The 20,350-nt window shown below is 40.0% G+C and overlaps 1 protein-coding gene across 1 annotated transcript in view; it reads left to right on the top strand.

Annotated features, from left to right (window-relative positions):
- The first annotated feature begins 341 nt into the window (after positions 1 to 341).
- Positions 342 to 20,350, top strand: part of LOC127030226 (collagen alpha-1(XXVIII) chain-like) — a 60,556-nt gene continuing 40,547 nt past the window's right edge. Inside the window, exons 1-10 of the mRNA XM_050916325.1 lie at positions 342 to 498; positions 1,551 to 2,119; positions 4,250 to 4,270; positions 8,085 to 8,144; positions 9,539 to 9,592; positions 9,920 to 9,964; positions 13,551 to 13,577; positions 13,768 to 13,812; positions 14,515 to 14,559; positions 16,724 to 16,777. Coding sequence (XP_050772282.1) covers positions 342 to 498; positions 1,551 to 2,119; positions 4,250 to 4,270; positions 8,085 to 8,144; positions 9,539 to 9,592; positions 9,920 to 9,964; positions 13,551 to 13,577; positions 13,768 to 13,812; positions 14,515 to 14,559; positions 16,724 to 16,777 — 1,077 coding nt within the window. The remainder of the gene's footprint in view (positions 499 to 1,550; positions 2,120 to 4,249; positions 4,271 to 8,084; positions 8,145 to 9,538; positions 9,593 to 9,919; positions 9,965 to 13,550; positions 13,578 to 13,767; positions 13,813 to 14,514; positions 14,560 to 16,723; positions 16,778 to 20,350) is intronic.

Here is a 20,350-nt window from a genome sequence, read left to right as displayed (position 1 = left end):
ACTTAATCTAGGTTCTAATACATTGAAGTAAAATACTTAACTTTTCATTTGACTTTTTTTAAGTTACTGGTTTAAAGATTTATTCTCCCATCCTTTTTATTAGACTTTAGGTGAATAATTCCCATTAATACTAACAATAGCTGTTAAATGAAATTTCCTGAGTATTAATGTACAAATGGACTCTTTGAATGTTCTGCTTGGAGCATGTACGGCTGTTAAAGAATGAACTGCTGTTTATATACTATTGGAGCAAAGCATACCCATCTCTAATTGTTCTTGTGCAGCATAAATAATAATGTGCATCATCACTGTATTTTGTATTGTTTAGGAAAAAACCAAACATGTTCTACAGATTCTGGTGGCTTTTGTGGATACTAGGAAAGCATGTGTTTTTGGCACAAAATCTCAATGAAGACAAAAGAAATGGAGTAAGACAACAAAAATCTAAGCACTTTCTGTCAAATGCCGTAGAAAAATATCCCAGTCCAAGTGATCAAGGTGAATTTTATCACATTTTTTCTTCACATTTATGCAGATTCTAGACTGTATATTTACAACCTGCAGAGCCACTCCCACTTACAATTTCATCTGCCATATTTTTACGCTTAGATGTATAGTTCACTTGGGGTGGGAGAAGAGCTTAAAAGAGCAAGGTTGGAGGATTCTTCCGTTACATTCTCAATGTGTTTGGCTGTCAGCCATGGTATTACCAGTAAAAGAAAAGTGGCAGATATACATTTATTCAGAAGCAATTTTCCTAGGTTTTCAGAAAACTAATATTGCCTAATTTGCACTATGTTAGGCCCTGAGCTTGCAAACTTTTATGTACGCACTTAGGTTTACACACCTGTGTACTCCCATTGAACTCAATGGGAGCAGGATAGGGCACTAAATGAAGTGCTCTAAAAAGTTCAGTGCTCTACCTAGTCAGAGATGCAAGTCTATGAGTATATTTATTAATTATTTGTATTATAATTAATACAGAGGTTCGGGACCAATTATGCTAGGTGCAGTATGCACACATTATAGTGAAAGACAATATAGCTACCTTTGTGAGCTCACAATTGAAATACACAGGCTAAAGATCAGGAAGAAAAACAAAGGCACAGAAAGATAAAGTGACTTGCCTAAGATCATATTGCAGGTCAGTGGCAAGGCCAAGAATATGACCCAGATCTCCCAACTTGCCATCCAGAAGTTAATCTTCTGGGTCCACTTCCTGGTAAGATACCAGGTAGAAGTTCTGAATGAAGGTCTAAATAGCTTCGGAACATTCCTCATGCCAGAGGATCACACCACTTTCAGAAGGCTTCGTTTCCCCCAAGAAGGTCTTTCCCAACTTCAGAAGGTTCCTCATCCCATGGACTCTAAACCTCTCCCAAATTTCAGAAGGTTCCTTATCCTTATGTTTATTATGCAAGTATTCTAAAACTTCCAGAAAATTGAATTTCCACTTTCAAAGCCTACTATTTACATACAAATATATCATTTTATGAGTAACTTAGTTTCCTAATGTAATTAAACTCACTTATCTACCAAATTTATTCCAGATGAAGATTGCGTTCTTGAAATAGCTTTTCTACTGGACAGTTCAGAAAGTGCTAAGAACTATAATCACGAACAACAGAAAAAATTTGTATTAGAAACAGTGAACAGTATGAAAGAAGTGCAAGTCAATTCTGGACGTACTCTCAGCTGGAGGATGGCCTTACTTCAGTACAGTAGCACTGTTATCATGGAGCAAACTTTCCGAGACTGGAAAGGTCCTGAAGCTTTCAAATCTCGCATTGCTCCCATAACCTATATAGGCCATGGTACCTACACAACATATGCCATAACCAATCTCACACAACTGTACATGACTGAAGGGACCTATGGCAGTGTGAAAGCAGCTGTGCTCTTGACAAATGGAGTGGATCATCCAAGAAATCCAGATATTTTTGCAGCTACTGCTGATGCTAAACATCAAGGCATTGTGTTCTTCACAGTGGGAATGACCAGAGTGGCTGAGGAGGTGGCCAATGCTGCCAAGCTTCGACTTCTGGCCAGTGTTCCAGCATCAAGGTTTGTTTTCAACCTCCAGGAGAAAGGAGTTGTGGAGAAAATTGTGAAAGAAATGGTATGTATGGACAAAGGTTTGAAACTGTTTTAACCAAATATTTAAAAATATTTTACTGCTCCCTTCCCAGTGTTTTTAATTTTTGGTGTTCTTTAAAAAAAAACCCGGTATTTTATGGGTAGAATCAACACTCTTAAGTTCAATTTGATACAGTTCATTTGCCATTTGTGATCATTCCAAAGCACAAGCTTCTCCCTCACTCTCCTTCATGGATCTCCCCAGCGGAAATATTCAGGCTGGAAGTTGAATTTTCCCCTAAAAGATCTGGGATATTTTTATTATTTTTTCTCTCAGGAAAGGTATTTTAAAACTAGTTTTCTTTGTTTAAAAAGATAATTAACATTTGAATTCTTTTTTCTGCAGCAAGTCAGAGATATTATATTGCTTTAGTCACAGAGGCCAAATTCACCTCTGGCATAAACACTCGTCCATAGACTTTAACGGAGGTATGTCCACTTAGCCCATAGCTGAATTTGACCCTAAATCTCTATAAGTGTCCACTGGAAAACCTACCAGGGAGTCTAGAAGCACATATGATTCCAGTTGAAAGTTTCCTGCACTTCTTCACTGTGTTGTGAACTCTTGCCGTAGATAGCATTCCCTTACAAGAGTGGAGTACAAAGCCATCTTTCCATGCCAGTATAAACATGATAGCACAAACATTTGACTGCATCCTAGAGAGAACACTAATAAAAGGGAAAGACTGTCATAGTCAAACTGACAGACGAGTGACCTTAATGGGTCTACAGAATTGTAGGTTATGTCTGACTGCACTCTAACAAGCAACTACTCAACCTAGCCACACTGACTGCCACTCAATTTGACAATCTGCCTCTCTATCTGTCTGCTACCTCTTAGTCACCAATATCCTGTGGTGTTATTACTTTAGCACATGCTCCATTCAATCTGGACTGTTTCTCAGATTAAACTATTTGGATCAAAGCACTCCCTGGTCCTAAACCATTTTGAGTTATGCCACTTTTGGCTGGTTGTTCACATCTTAGGATAAACATGTTGCTTTAAGTCAGGTCTCCCCAGTTGGTTGTTTTGATTTATAGTGTGGTTGCTTTATCTTGGCTCCCCTGCAGAGAATGAAATAACCACCTACAATACTGTGCAACTGAAAGTTACACATTGAACAGTGACAGTCAGCAACATCTGCAAGCTGCATATTAGTCTTGGCAGAAAGCAGCTGTACAATTAACACCAACTTATCATGAAACTCATAATTCTTAATAAATGAATGAGAAATGTTTCAGTAGGTCATCAAATAGATAAGGTTAGACTCTGCCATATTGAAACATAAAAATAAGCATGACTGATAGCATGCCATATCATAATTGCCTTGTCCCCAAGGTCCATGATATCATTGGGAGTTAGGCACCTAAATAACTTTGAGGAGCTGGACCTAGATCTCAATGATTCACTATAGATATTTCCCTCAAACTGCTAAGTGGAAATCTTAATCTTCTCTTGGCACTTAATCAAAAGCTCATCTAAATCAATGGGAGTCTTTCCACTGATTTCAGCAAACTTTGAAACAAGTTGTATGTATCTAAATCTCTTCCACTGTGTTGCAAGATGTAAAATAAGTGTACTTGGGAGTGTTGCTGACTAGTTATTCTTATCTGTTGCTATTACTTACTATATCATCGGAGTCATAGTAGACTTTCTGACAGCATTGGTTTGACTAAAAGGGTTAGTGTGTGTATGCTTATGTATGGGCAGGGCCGGCTAACCCATTAGGCGACCTAGGCGGTCGCCTAGGGCACTAACATTTGGGGGGCGGTGACTGCGGCGGCTGGACCTTCCACCACCTCTGTCGGGGGCGGCATTTCAGGGGCGGGACCTTCCGCCGCCTAGGGCAGCAAAAAAGCTGGCGGCGCTCCTGGGTATGGGTTACAATTACAAAATATGAACTGAAATATAAAATAAACTAGAGAATTTGATGGAAGTCTTTTAATAACTTGAAATTGTGTTAATTAGTTGCTGAACAAGGAATAGATTTAATTCACTGTAATCAAAGATAGAGAAATTCTTAGCTTTCTGGATAGCAACATGCATTTTTTCCTCTATAGGTGGATTATGACCTGTAATTTCTAATGTTGTTTTCAATGTCTATCTTCACAGAAAGATCTGGCTGAAGAAGGGGTAAGTAATTAACTGGTAAACAAAATATGAGAATTACTATTTAATCATGCTGTCCTGTAAATAGTATATGTAATGTAATAAATATTCATATAATTGGAAAATAACATATGAGGAACTAGATAACTCAGGGAGTTGTTAACGGGATACAATTCAGTGGGGCTACTCGTGTGAGTAAAGTTTCATGTGTTAGTGTTTGCAGGATTGGAGCTTTTATTTCTTTCTAAATTTCAATAGTTTACAAGAATTAGAGAAACTACAGATTTCTGGGGCCTGACATACTTTACATTTTCCAAGGGGAATAATATTTCAAATATATAGTGATATCAGATAAAGCCAAAGTAATAAGAGAATATATAAACTTAGCTATTAGATATTTAATTAAATTATTTCTGTTGTATATGTAACAGCAATATATTTATATACTTGAATAACACATATATATATCATTGGGAGTTAGGCACCTAAATAACTTTGAGGAGCTGGACCTAGATCTCAATGATTCACTATAGATATTTCCCTCAAACCGCTAAGTGGAAATCTTAATCTTCTCTTGGCACTTAATCAAAAGCTCATCTAAATCAATGGGAGTCTTTCCATTGATTTCAGCAAACTTTGAAACAAGTTGTATGTATCTAAATCTCTTCCACTGTGTTGCAAGATGTAAAATAAGTGTACTTGGGAGTGTTGCTGACTAGTTATTGTTATATATTGTTATATATATTAGTTATGCCTCTCTATTCCATGCAGAACATAGGACCTTCACCACAGCCTTCCATCTTTACTGATCTCCTGCTGCTGTCTAAGCTTCTTCCCATGTCATTTTGATAGCTTTAATTCTGCCTCTATTGTCCATTTCCATGTTATCCTTGAAGTGTCTTGTCATCTTTTCCCCTGGGTGTTCCAGTCCAATGCCTGTCTCATTACATTTTCTGTATCTTTCTTCCATGTATTTAATTGCCATCTCAATCCTCATTCTGTAATCTCCTGTCCTGTTGGCTTCTGTTTTGTCGTCCTCCTCCAGCGTTCTTCATTTGTGATTTTTTTTTTCTGGATATCCAATAGAGGTTTTGTCTAAGGCAGCTGTTTATGAAAAATTGGAGTTTAGATAGTGACATCTTAAGTCTTCAAGTTTCAGAACCATATACTAAGACCAACTTTAAATGGTGTTAAATATTCTAAGTTTAGTTTGGAGGACAAGATTTCTATTTCTCCAGATCAGCCTTGAAGTTACAAAGGCATGTCTGGCTTTTGCTTTTCAGGCTGTAATGTCTTCATCTGTTCCACCTGGTGTACTTACAATTCTGCCAATATATGTGAAACACTGGAACTGTTCTATGTCCATCCTGGAAAGTATAATTGGTGTTTCTTGTTCCACGTTACTACTGGTATCATACAAGGATGTCTTATGTCACCCACAATCTTTTTAAGGCTGTAGATTGGGTAATAAGAAAGACCATAGAAGAGCCAAGAGACTTAAAATGGATTTTCAAACAGAAGTTAGAGGACATTGGATTTGCAGATGACATTAACATGCTATTCCATATCTATAGAGATATGCAAGGCAAAACAAATTATCCCCAGGACTGTGCACAATTAGTAGGGTTGAAAATGAACACAGAACACAAAAGCCATGAGAACCAACATACAACAAGAAATACCATAAAAAGAATGACATTGACAGTAACTTTTCCTCTCCTGCTCTCTCCAAAAAAATCCTGCTCTAAGCAAAGCTTCCTATAACCTGAGAGGGAAGACAAGCCAAATGATTCCATGAAGTCCTCTAGGGATCTTGCTATGCTAATCAAATTTCCCTCTAGGCCAGGGTCGGCAACCTCTCAGAAATGGTGTGCCAAGTCTTCATTTATTCACTCTAATTTCAGATTTTGCGTGCCAGTAATGCATTTTAACATTTTTAGAAGCTCTCTTTTTCTAAGTCTATAATATATAACTAAACTGTTGTTGTATGTAAAGTAAATAAGGTTTTTAAAATGTTTAAGATGCTTCATTTAAAATTAAATTAAAATGCAGAGTCCCCTGGACCGATGACCAGGACCCGGGCAGTGTGAGTGTGTCATAACTTGCCTAGTCAGATCTGAACCTTAGAGCTCAGAACATGAGAAGCTAGCATGAAACCTCCAAACTTAATTACCAGCTTGGATCTGATATCGCTGCCATCAGCCAGAAAATTCCAGTGTCTGGCTCACTCTGGTCTCCTCAAAACCTTCCCTGGGGGACCCCAAGACTCAGATGCCCTGAGTCTCACCACAAAGGGAAATAACCCACTTCCCTTCCCTCTCTTTACCTCCTCCCAGATTTCCCTGCCCTGGGTACTCTAGGATATTCCCTGCTTCAAGACCTTGAAACACAAGTACCGAGAGATCAAATCTCTCTCTCCTCTCACCCAGAGGGTATGCAAAGTCAGGCTTAGTAAATCTAACACAAAGATTTTCCCCTTCCCTTCATTCCTTAGCCTTAACCAGTGAAAAAACTCAAACAAGTCTTAAAAAGAAAGCTTTATATAAAAAGAAAGAAAAAGACATAAAAATGGTCTCTGTATCAAGGTGACAATATACAGGGTCAATTGCTTAAAAGAAAAAAATGAATAAACAGCCTTATCCAAAAAGAATACAATTTAACACATTCCAGCAACTACACACATGTAAATACAACAAAACAATATAAACCTATTGTCTTACTATCCTTGTACTTACAACTTGGAAACAGAAGATTAGAAAGCCTAGAGATAGAGAGATCACTCTCAGAGCCGAGAGGGTCACCGACCCAAGACAAAGAACACCTACCCAAAAAACTTCCCTCCCTTGACATTTGAAAAATCCTGTTTTCTGATTGGTCCTCTGGTCAGGTGTTTGGTTCCCCTTGTTAACCCTTTACAGGTAAAAGAACATTAATCCTTAGCTATCTGTTTATGACAGAGTGCCACTGAAAATCAGCTCACGTGCCGCCTTCAGCACACATGCCATACCCCTGCTCTAGGCATTCAAAAAGGATGGTGATGTGTGACAGTACAAAACCCTAAAATGGATTACATGCTCTTGTGCTTGGAGGCACATTATCTGGGATATTCAGATAACAATGATGCTTGGGTGCCCACTTGTCTAAGTCTTAACGTTTGACAAATAAATAATTTTTAAAAAACCTTAACACTTTTTCTGTATGTATTGAGTCTTCATATTTTATGGTTTGAAAGCATAAAAAAAGTAACTACATATAATCACCGTGGATCCGTGATCCACTGGAACAGTATAAATGCAAAGTAAAGAGAAAAAATGCAGAACATTAAAATTCATTTTATTAATTAGATTATATTAATTTGCATATAAGCATTTTGTTTATGCATTTATATAAGGCCAGGTTATGACCCATCCTGCATGACTGTTCAATGGAATAAGGGGGTGTAAGGAAGTATGGTGCCTCTTTACTCCCCTGTATCAGCTACTCATACAACAGGTAGCTGTGTAAGGGGGATTGATCAGCCCAGAGCTATTACATCCCCCCCCCCCCTCCACCACCACCATCCTGCACGACAACAACATGCTACCCCTTACAAGGGGGTTGTGGCAAATTCATGAGTATGTGATGTGATATAAAGGATTTCTTGGCTTGGGTGCAGGATGACCACATTACTCATGAGTGGTAAAGTAACTGAATGCAATTAAAAGATAGAAAGTTGTTTATTCTACAGAAGTAATTCATTGGTGGTTGTAGATTAACTATATGGGAACTGAAATGTTGCAATGTTTTCTGGCTTACCCATGAAAGTGCACTGATTTGCTGTGAACATTTTCATTCAAAGTGTCCCCAAGCTCCTATATGTAACTGTGAGAAAGGGGAAAGAGGCCTTCCTGGCCCTGCCGTAAGTAGCTGTCATTTCTCATTTTCCTTCTGTTTTACTGAATAATGCATAATGTAATTTGCGATTAGATTTGTTCTAGGCATTTTGATTAATCCTCTGAATCTGATACATGAGACAAAGTTAGAGCTATAATAAGTATTTCTTTGTACTTACACTGTGTGGAAGTGTCAGATCAAAGAGAAATGTGTGGAGAGCTTGCCTGCTATTCATGAGCTCCTGCTGTGACATTCTCTCTAAAACGGAACAGCTGTGTGATTTATGATCTGCCAGAGATCTGCTTTGGTCATAGCAGATACCAACCTCCCCCTCCCCCCACCCGTACCCCCCCCAAAAAAACCATACATGGTTAAAGGGCAAAAAGGAGGCTCCATCTCTATGGAAGTGCAGAGCTATTCTACTGATTCAATCTGACAGCCAGACCAGATGACTCTCATTAGCTCCAAATCAGGAGTATAAAAAACTGAGCTGCTTTGAGGCAAGAGCTAAAGAGAGAAAAGGAAAGAAAGGAAATCTTGCAGGGTGAAACATTAGGAATTTCCAACTCAAGAGGGAACTGGCTTGAGGTAAGTGTAGAGAAGAGTGGGCTTTCTTGGGAGAGTACATAGAACTAGACCCTCCAAGCAAAGATGCAGGATTGTTTCATTACCAGTTCTGATCAACTAAACAGGGTTTAGCTGTCAAACTGAATCCTGAAGCCTTTGAACAGCCCAATATTATACTCAATAAAATCAAACTGAAGTATAAAGGGATTCTGTATTACTTACCCAAGGTCTCAGAGTCTGAGGCAGAGTTAGGAATAGAACCCAGCAGTCTTGACTTTTTTCATTGGACCTGTTACGAACACTAAATTTTACTGCCTCTGCCTTCTATAGAATAGCACTCTTAGTTTAAAGTAATATATATTTGACAGTTTTAGTTTAAGTTACAATAAGATATCACTACTTGAAGAAACAGGTATCTTTTACATGAAACCATACATTTCAAAAGTTCAGTACAAACATGCATCATTTAACAGTGCTAAAATGAACAACTGTGATCTCTACAAAAACGTCTTCATTTGTTTTTCAGATAAAATCAGTCCTAGATGCTTTACAGAAATGTTAAGAAGAAAACAGGTTTTCTGTGGCAGTGGGCATGTCACTCCCAGACATGCTGTTTGACATCTGTGATAATTACACTGATTTGTTTAATGTACAGGAAACAATGACCAAAATATAATTCCTAAAGTACTGCATATGCTGCCAAATAAAATAATTTTATTTAATAATTTTTTTTGCGGTGAAGTTACTTGAGCCTGTCTAAAAGTATTGAATGATTTCTACAGAATTTGGGATATGGGGAATATGTTATGTGATGTTTTATTACATAACTTCTTTTTTTTTTGCTGTTTTTAGGGAAAAAAGGGTCGTCCAGGTGATGATGGGGTTCCTGGCCCGAAAGGAGTAAAGGTGGCATGAATTTTTAAAGATTTAGTAAAAGCATCAATTTTCATTTGAACTGAAAGAATAGTAATGTATGTACTTAGCATTTATGAACTGGGATAGTTCATCTAAGTTATTTAGTCTTCCCTTTCTCTTGAAGTAAAATACATTAATGTAATTTGCAAACAACTTCTATATTAGTATCTTACGTATCAGATAATTAAAACTTTGGAAGAGGGAGCTGGTATGCTTCCTTTACTATGTACTAAATTATACAAAAGAGAACAATGAAAGTACAGGTAAAAGCATTACATTTTCCTTGTTTGACTGATCTTGATGTTGGATTCTTCATAGGGGGAGGCGGGTCTCAATGGAATTCCAGGAAAAGATGGAACAGAGGTAAAAGGGAAATCAATATTCTCTATTACATTATTCATTTACTTCAAGGAAGTTATCCCATGTTTGCAATAAACATTACAATAGCCAAGCAGAGTTTTCAGTTCCAGTTCATCATCCAGTGATTCATTAGCACAAGAAATAAAAGAGTTAGAAAAACTCAAAAGGAGTATTGTTGTGTAAATAACGTGTTTAACTCTTACTTAATAGTAATGGGAGTCCACAACTACACACTTCCATTGGGGTTATATACCCCCTCAACTGGTTTAGTCTTCTATATTTGATATATTCAGTTTACAATGTAATGCAGATAGCACTGGCTATGTTCCTTGTCAGGAACTGAGGAAAATTGATTAGGGAAGCAAAGGGACAGAACGAGAAAAGTATGGCCTACAGAGTTAAGAAAAATGAGGATTTTTAAAGTATATTAGGAACAAAAATAATCCTAACTATGGCATTGGTCCATTACTAAATGGAAATGGTAGGATTATCAATAATAATCCAGAAAAGACAGAAATATGCAATACCTATTTCAGTTCTGTTTTTTGGGAAAAAACAGAAGATATCATCATCATAGGATATGACTAACACTCTTTCCATTCTTCTAGTATCTCAGGGGGATGTTAAACAGGAGCTATTAAGTTAGACATTTTTAAATCACTAAGTCCAGATAACTTGCATCCAAGAATTTGTAAAGGGCTGACTGAGGAGCTTGCTGGACCATTAATGGTGATTTTCAATAAGTCTTAGAACCCTAGGAAAATTCCAGAGAGCTGGAAGAAAGCTAATATTGTGCAATATTTTAAAAGGATAACCAAGATGACCCAGAATTTATAGGCCTGTCAGTCTGACATCGATCATAGGCAAGATAATGGAACAGCTAATTCGGGACTCACGTATTAAAGGAAAGTAATATAATTAATACAAATCAACATGAGTTTATGGAAAATAGATCCTGTCAAACTAACTTGATATCTTTTTGATGAGATTACATGTTTGGTAGATAAAAGGTAATAGTTGACGTAATATACTTAGATTTCTCTAAGGTGCTTGACTTGGTTCTGCATGACATTTTGATTACAAAACTAGAATAATATAAAATTAATAGGGCACATATTAAGTGGATTAGTTGCCTGCTAACTAACAGAGGCTCTGAAGCACAATGGATAGTGCACTGGCTTTCTAGAGCTGAGAGGGTATTTAAAGGATGTGGATTTGAATCCAACCAGAGTTAGGCTTCTTTTTGGACAGGGTCACCAGCCTGGCCTGGATGGGGAGCAGCTCTAGACATGAAATATATTGATTTTGGTAAGACTTTTGACATAGTCCCACATGTCATTTTATAAGCAAACCAAATAAATGTAGTCAAGAATAAATTAATATAAAGTGGGCGGGAAAAAAAGTAGCAATCAATGGTTCACTGACAAACTGGGGAATGGTATTTAGTAGGGTCACGCAGGGGTCAGTCCTGGGTCCAGTACTATTCAATGTTTCCATTATGACTTGAATAATGGAGTGGAGAGTATGCTTATAAAATTTGTAGATGACACCAAACTGGGAGGGTTTGCAAACACTTTGGAGGACAGCATAAGAATTCAAAATGACCTTGATAAATTGCAGAATTGGTCTAAAATCAACAAGATAAAATTCAATAAAGATAAGTTCACAGTTCTTAGGAAGGAAAAAAAATCCAATGCACAACTATAAAATAAGGAATTACTGGCTAGGTGGTAGTACTGATAAAGATCTAAGGCTTATAGTGGATCACAAATTGAATGAGAGAGTCAACAGTAGCTATTATTCTGGGATGTATTAACAGGAGTGTTGTATGTAAGACATGAGCGGTAACTATCCCATTCTACTCAGTTTTGGTGAGGCCTCAGCTGGAATATTGTGTCCAGTTCTGGGCAACAGACTTTAGGAAAGATGGGGACAAATTGGAGAGAGATCAGAAGAGAGCACCAAAAATGATAAAAGGTTTAGAAAACCTGATCTATGAAGAAAGGTTAAAGAAAATGGACGTTTAGATTTGAGAAGAGAATACTGAGGAAGGACCTGACTGTCTTCAGATATTTTAAGGGCTGTTATAAAGAGGATAATGATCAATTGTTCTGCATGTCCATGAAGGTAGGAGAAGTAGTAATAGGCTTAATCTGCAGCAAGGAAGATTTAGGTTGGATATTAGGAAAAACTTCATAACAATAAGGATAGTTAAGCTCTGGAATAGACTTCCAAGAGAGGTTGTGGAATCCCCATTACTGGAAGTTTTTAAGAACTTTTTCAACAAATAGCTGTCAGGGATGGTCTAGTATATTTCATCCTGCCTCAGCCCAGGGAGCTGGATTAGATGACCTCTTGAGGTCTCTTTCTGCCCTACATTTCTATGATTGATCTCAAAATGTAATTGTACATAGGGAATCAACAATGAGCAGGATCATTTCTAGTGGGATCCTGCAGGGATCAGTCCTTGGCCCTATGCTAGTTAACATTTTTATCAATAACCTTGAAGAAAACAAAATCATCATTGATAAAGTTTGCAGACAACATAAAAATCAGGGGAGTGATGTTTTCTGCTGTTAGATTCAGAGATTTTTGAGGCCACATGGAACTATTCTGACCATCTACTCTGACTTCCAGTGAAACACAGGCCCAGTTGCTTTAAAAGACAACCTAATATATTAAATAGGAGGAAAATATTACTTTTCCATTTAAATATGCTATAGTTGGCATAGGGGAAGTATGTGATCATAAATGGCAGTGGTGGTAGTGCTTGTGACTGTGAATGTGATCTGCAAAACATTCTGGTACATATGAAAATGTTTGAGAATTCCTGTTATAATGAGTTATCAACATTTACCAGTAATGTAGTTGATGTAGTTACAGTAATGTACCAGTACCCTGATCCAGCCACATGACCGACATGCTTTCATTGAATCAGTGAGATTCCACGCAGCCGTTGGGGTCTGCACAGACAGATATCCTTGCAGGACTGGAAACCTGATTTACAGAGGAAAGAATAATATCTTCATTGTTTCATTTTGCCACCTGTAGTTATTAACGCTGGGTTCAGCTTTGCAGCCTTTCCCCTCATACAACTGTCATACAAGGATTGGAAAAAACACAAATACAGCAGTTCTTTCAGAGCTGCACTGTTGTGTGCAGGGCACTGCACATTTTCCCCCATGCTGAGTTTCCTTCAGTTTTTTTAAAAGTTTTGCAACAAGTCTCAAACTTTGATGTCCTCACTATGCCCACACCACCTCTACCTTTCCAGAAATATGCTTACATTTACAGGAGTGTCAACCTTCACTCTAGAGCTCAAGCCTTTGTATAATTAAAATCTCAGCTTAAAATTGCATTGACATAGGGCATTTTGTACATATAATATATATTATTGTAGATAGCGGTCATATACACAGCCACATTGCCACCTCAGAGATCCAGTGTTGTAGCTGAATGTTTATTAGAGCCTGAAACTTTATGTTTTTTCTATAAAGACTATGGAGTTGCAGCTTGTGTAACAGTGTCACAATTAATTTACTTAAATCATGTTGAAATGTTTTCCAATTTTCTTTGTTTCTTTTCCCAGGGAAAATCTGGCTACAAAGGAGAAAAGGTATGATTTTCAGTAGGAACATTTGATATGTTGGTATTGTCTTGTAGATATACACATCAACGTATTTGGTTGGCTGTTCATGAAAAATTGTAGCCTTTGGGACGTGTGTTCTTGCAGGAAGATGTAATGAATAAAAATATCCTTGTAATGCTAAGTAAACTTTTTGAATATTTATGGTTTACTTCCTAAGGGGGAAAGAGGTGACTGTGGCACTCCAGGGATAAAAGGTGACAGAGTAAGTATCTGCTTATTAAACTTAAGGGAAAACCTTGTTACAGAATACTATTTCTCCTAATGTACAGTGAAATGGAGTATGGAGAAGTTATAAGACAATTGCCTGAGATTTAAAATTTGGTATCCCTGAATAATGCACATTGTGGTAGATTTAGTTTAAGTGTTATTTATAAAGCTGAGGGAGAATACAGCTGACAAATTTTAAGGTCAATCAAATAAAGATAAACTGAACAAAGATCATTTTTCAATAATTATTCCAGCTGCTCTTATATTTTAGTTGCATTTAGGGCACAAGCCTACTTCCACTTCAGACACTGGCAAGACTCTTTGACTTTGGCAGGAGCAGAATCAGGCCCACTTTTAAAGGGGGAAGATGGACTGAGGGGTGTATGACTATGAAAATGAAAACCAAGATTTTAACTCTAGCAGTGGGCTTGAAGGTTCAGTGTGGTAGTTGTAAACATGTTTAATGAAATAGATGTAAAACTTGACTATGCAGGATCTTGATATCTGACTTCAAATTCATTCTCATACTATAATTTAACTACTGTATCCCAGTTTTCATATTTATGCAGTACTTTCTTGCAAGTTGTTGACTTCTTGATTTCTTTTCTTGATGTTCTTTATATTATATTTTAATGTATCCAAATATATTTTAGAAGTGTTAGCTTTTTCTAGGCACTTTTTTCTTCTTGCTTTTCAGGGTCCAGAAGGTCCAATTGGTCACACAGGACTAAGAGGTCTACAGGTAACAAACAGCACAAACATACTTTACTTCCTTGGTGCTTTGCAAAGCTTTGAAATCACTTTAGTTCAGAATATGGCCCAGCTGAGGTGCTTCAGCTGCCTAGACTTCTAGAGCCAGTCTCATTCAAAATATTCTGTGTCTAACACACGTATTCTCTTTCATTGCAACATTGACAGGGATGTTTGGAGTTCAATGTAGACAATGGAATCTTTTTGTTCTCTGATTACCATTTCTGCCAGTCAGAGTGTGCAGAAGAGACCCCACAGCAATGGAAAGACTGTGATGTTGTCATGTCTGATGCTGTGGGCAATACTTAGCATATATTTATTCCTGAATTGGGACCTTTCATCCTCATTGTCTTCATTGATCCGAATAAGGATCAGGTGACTAAACCCTTGATTAGGCAGAAGATGAAAATATGCAACAAGTTTTAGTAAACAGAAAGCATATAAAATGTCAGGCCTACCAACCACTGTCCCTTCATAACTGAGTAGTTGATTTAAGAAGTAATGTAGGAAAAGAAATAACACTGATAACTTAACAACATAGAGCCTTATCCTTTAGGGGCACTGGGCCACGGACTATTGAAATAAATGAGCACACTAGTGAGATGTGACCCTGTAAGCATGCGGGACTCACCCCTGTGGTGCCTCCTGCTGGTCATCTCAGGGAATTAGCTCTTCCAGCATCCTGGAGTGCCCCCTGCAAGCTGGTGATCCACCTTACCGCTGGCCCCTGTGTCCCTCCCGGACCCAGTGCCTTGTTATCAGGGTCTCCCCTCCCCAGGGAACCCCCACCCACTATCCCCACCTTGCTTCAGTATATGGCTACTGCCAGTCATTTTCTAGCCCCCACGCCCTGGGGCATACTGCAGTATCAGCCTACTCATTACTGGCAAGGTTGGGTTTGGACCTGCTGCCTTTGCCTACCCCTGGGCTGCCCTCTGCAACCCCCAGTACCTGTTGTCCTTGTGCTAGGTCACAGCCTGGGGCTTTCCAGGCTGGAGCTCCCCAGCTCCTCTGCCTTTCTCCAGCCCTGCTCCACTCAGGTACCCTGTCTCTAGCTCCCTGCAGCCAGGCCCATCTCCCTCTACAGCCAGAGAGAGGCTGTTTGATTGCCTGGCTCAAGCCTTTATAGGGCCAGCTGGGCCCTAATTGGGGCATGGCCCCAGCTGAGCCTGCTTCCCACTCAGCCTGGGCTGTTCTCCCAGCCCTCCAGCCCTCTCCCAGTGCTGGTTTTAACCCTGTCAGGGCTGGAGCGGGTAACCACCTCACTACAGACCCATATAAATCAAAGTAATTGGCTCAGCCATCCTCAGCTGATGGAAACTGGCATAGGTCCACTGAAGTCAAGCTATGCCAATTTATACCTGCTGAAGATCTAGCCCATCTTTTCTAACAGGGGTTGAAAGTTGTGTACATTGATAAATCATAGTCCCATATTATGAAGGAATTAGAACAGTCCAGAATATTGCCTGTTTGCACGTTTTGGATCAGTTCTGTTCCCACTCGATGCAATAAGGTTTTGTGACTTAAAATGGCCTGTTCTTGTACCTATTGTTTTAGATGAATCTGTCATACAAGCAAACTTGTTATAGTGCATCATAAAAATCAATAACAAAAATCTGAATATCCTTATGAAAAATATGCACCCCAAGAAAATCAAGTTACACATTTTAAATAGATCAGATTTTACTTTTACCTTTTAAAATTTTACCTTTTACTGGGAGCAGTGTTTTGTATAAGAACCCGCAAACCATAGGTGCTGAAACTAGGGATGCGGGGGATGCTGCCACATTCCCTGTCTTGAAGTAGTTTCCATTATACACAGGGTTTACAATTTGTTTCAATGGCTCTCAGCATCCCCACTATAAAAACTGTTCCATCACCGCTACCCCAAACTCTACATTATTAATACCTAGAGGAGCTTGCAGTGTTGCCATTGTTGATGTAGGTAAATTCTGATGACTGTTTACTTTTATTCTACTTAAGAAAGAGCCAAATGCTGTCCTCAGCTGCATTCTTGCATACAAGGGCAGAATTTAAATTGTGTTTGTTTGTGACAAAGATTTTCATGTGGATTGCAGGAAATTATTACTTGTTTCTCAAAAACCCCTTGCTCTGAAAGCCTGGAAAATTCTGATAAAAACATTTGTGTTTAACAGGGTTCCCAAGGGCTACCTGGAGACCAAGGGCCTGAAGGTGTGCAAGGATCAAAGGCAAGAATTAAAATATCTCCTCTTTTTTTAAGGTTAAAAGACACATGCAGTTATCCATACCACAATAATGCTCTTCCCCATTTTCACTTTTCACTTCTGTTCAAGGGATTTGGCTAAATGGGGACTGCAAGTAATTCATCTATTCAATATCCCTGCAAGTTACCTAGCAAAAACTATTACTCTACTCCTGGTGTTTACTACACTAGATTCAGCTGGACATTGTCTCTTCAGCATAGTGATTTATATCCCATTCTTCTAGTACTTGAACGCTTAAAGTGCAGTATTACTCCAAAAATTATTTGTTGTCTCTTAGCACTTGATGTATCAGATGTGTTCAATTTAGAAAACAACATGTTTTACTTGTAAGTGCCAACCATGGAAATTCAGCCTGGGATCTGAAAGCCAAACTGTGTTCCTTTTGGATTGTACATTCTTATTAGTAATACTAAGTCTGACACTGGATCTCACTGAATAATCTTGTTAATTATGCATGAAAAGGGATCAAATCCATTTTGTTCTCCCATAGCTGAATTGGCTCCGCAGTGCTAACAAGAAGTAAAAATTAAATCAGAACTTACATGTGTCAGTAAGGTAAACAAATCAGACTTGGAATCTGCACCGTGAACAGATACGTTGAATAAGGGTATGTTTACGCTTTGACATTAGGTTGAATTTATAGAAGTCGGTTTTTTAGAAATCATTTTTATATAGTTGCTTGTGTGTGTCCCCACATAAAATGCGCTAAGTGCATTAAGTCAGCGGACTGCATCCACAGTACCAAGGCTAGCACCGACTTCGGAGTGTTGCACTGTGGGTACCTGTGGGTAGCTATCCCACAGGTCCCGCAGTCTCCGCCGCCCATTGGAATTCTGGGTTGAGATCCCAATGCCTGATGGGGCAAAAACAGTGTCGCGGGTGGTTCTGGGTACATGTTGTCAGGCCCCTACTCCATGAAAGCAATGGCAGACAGTCATTCCGTGCCTTTTTTCCTGGGTTACCTGTGCAGACGCCATACTACGGCAAGCATGGAGCCCGCTTAGCTCACTGTCACCATATGTCTCCTGGGTGCTGGCAGACGTAAAACTGCATTGTTACACAGCAGCAGCTCTTTGCCTTTTGGCAGCAGATGTTGCATTATGATTGGTAGCTGTCGTCATTGTACTCCTGCGTGCACTATTAGCCGACCTCGGTGAGGTCGGTCAGGGGCGCCTGGGCAGACATGGGAGTGACTCAGCCAGGTCATTCCCTTTTCAAGTTTTGTCTCATGGAGACTCAGTCCTGCTGGCAGTCATACAGCACTGTCTTCTGGTGAGCAGCCAGGAGATGACAATGGCTAGCAGTTGTACTGCACCCAGGACTGGCGCTTCCACTAGGTGACACACGGCGGTTGCCTAGGGCGACAGGATTTGGGGGGTGACATTTTGCCACTCGGCGGAAATTCGGCGGCAGGGGGTCCTTCCGCTCCAGGTCTTCTGCGGAAATTCGGTAGCGGGTCCTTCACTCACTCCGGGACCCACTGCCGAAGTGCCCCGAAAACACGGAGCAGAAGGACTCCTGCTGAAGAATGCTCAGAGGAGGAGTGCTGCCGCCTAGGGAGGCAAAAACTGTGGCACTGCTCCTGACTGCACTGTCTGCTGCCAGCCTAAGATGTATAAGATAGATGGAGTGGATCAAAGCAAGAAATAGACCTGATTTGTTTTGTATTTATTTGCTCCCCCCTTCCTCCCTCCCTCTGTGAAATCAATGGCCTGCTAAACCCAGGGTTTTGAGTTCAGTCCTTGAGGGGGCCATTCTTTGTGACAGTTGTTTGTGTTTCTCCTTGATGCAAAGCCACCCCCTTTGTTGATCTTAATTCCCTGTAAGCCAACCTTGTAAGCCATGTTGTCAGTCGCTCCTCCCTCCGTCAGAGCAACAGCAGACAATCGTTTCGCGCCTTTTTTCAGTGCAGATGCCATAGCACTGGGAACATGGAGCCCGCTCAGATCACCACAGCAATTATGAGCACTGTAAACACCACGCGCATTATCCAGGAGGATATGCAGAACCAGAACCTGCAAAAGCGAAACCAGGTGAGGAGACAACGGCAGCACAGTGACGAGAGTGATGAGGACATGGACATAGACTTCTCACAAAGTACGAGCCCCGGCAACATGCACATCATGGTGTTAATCAGGCAGGTTCATGGCAGTGAATGCCGATTCTGGGCTCGGTAAACAAGCACAGACTGTGGGAACGCATAGTGTTGCAGGTCTGGGACGATTCCCAGTGGCTGTGAAACCTTCGCATGCGTAAGGGCACTTTCATGGAACTTTGTGACTTGCTTTCTCCTGCCTTAAAGCTCCAGGACACCAAAATGAGAGCAGCCCTCACAGTTGAGAAGCGAGTGGTGATATCCCTGTGGAAGCTTGCAACACTAGACAGCTACCGGTCAGTCGGGCTTCAATTTGGAGTGGGCAAATCTACCGTGGGGGCTGCTGTGATCCAAACAGCCAATGCAATCAAAGAGCTGCTGATACCAAGGGTAGTGACTCTGGGAAATGTGCAGGCCATAGTGGATGGCTTTGCTGCAAAGGGATTCCCTAACTGTGGTGGGGCAATAGATGGAACCCATATCCCTATCTTTGCACCAGACCACCAAGCCAGCGAGTACATAAACCAAAAGGGGTACTTTTCAACAGTGCTGCAAGCACTGGTGGATCACAAGGAACATTTCACCAACATCAGTGTGGGATGGCTGGGAAAGGTACATGATGCTCACACCTTCAAGAACTCTAGTCTGTTTCAAAAGCTGCAGGAAGGAACTTTCTTCCCAGGTTGAAATGCCTATAGTTATCCTCGGGGACCCAGCCTATCCCTTCATGCCATGGCTCATGAAGCCTACATACACAGCCTGGACAGTAGTCAGGAGCTGTTCAACTATAGGCTGAGCAAGTGCAGAATGGTGGTAGAATGTGCATTTGGACATTAAAAAGCGTGCTGGAGCAGTTTACTGACTCAGATAGACCTCAGCGAAGCCAATATTCCCATTGTTATTACTGCTTGTGTGCACGCCACAATATCTGTGAGAGTAAGGGGAAGACGTTTAAGGCGGGGTGGGAGGTAGAGGTAAATTGCCTGGCCACTTATTACATGCAGCCAGACACCAGGGCGGTTAGAAGAGTACAAGAGGGCACGCTGCGCATCAGAGAAGCTTTGAAAACCAGTTTCATGACTGGCTAGGCTACGATGTGAAAGTTCTGTTTGTTTCTCCTTAATGAACACCCCCCCAGCTTGGTTCACTGTACTTCCCTGTAAGCTAACCACCCTCCCCTCCCCCTTCAGTCACCGCTTGCAGAGGCAATAAAGTCATTGTTCCTTCACATGCATGCATTCTTTATTAATTCATCACACAAATAGGGGATAACTGTCAAGGTAGCCCAGAAGGGGAAGGCGAGGAGGGAAGGACAAGGCCACACTGCACTTTAAAACTTCAAAACTTATTGAATGCCAGCCTTATGTTGCTTGGGCAATCCTCTGGGGTGGAGTGGCTTGATGACTGGAGGCCTCCCCACCATGTTCTTGGGTTTCTGGTGA

Source organism: Gopherus flavomarginatus, chromosome 10, assembly GCF_025201925.1.
Source record: "Gopherus flavomarginatus isolate rGopFla2 chromosome 10, rGopFla2.mat.asm, whole genome shotgun sequence".
NCBI lineage: Eukaryota > Metazoa > Chordata > Testudines > Testudinidae > Gopherus > Gopherus flavomarginatus.
The sequence above is the reverse complement of the archived record's forward strand: the minus strand, read 5'-3'. Positions and strand labels throughout refer to the sequence as shown.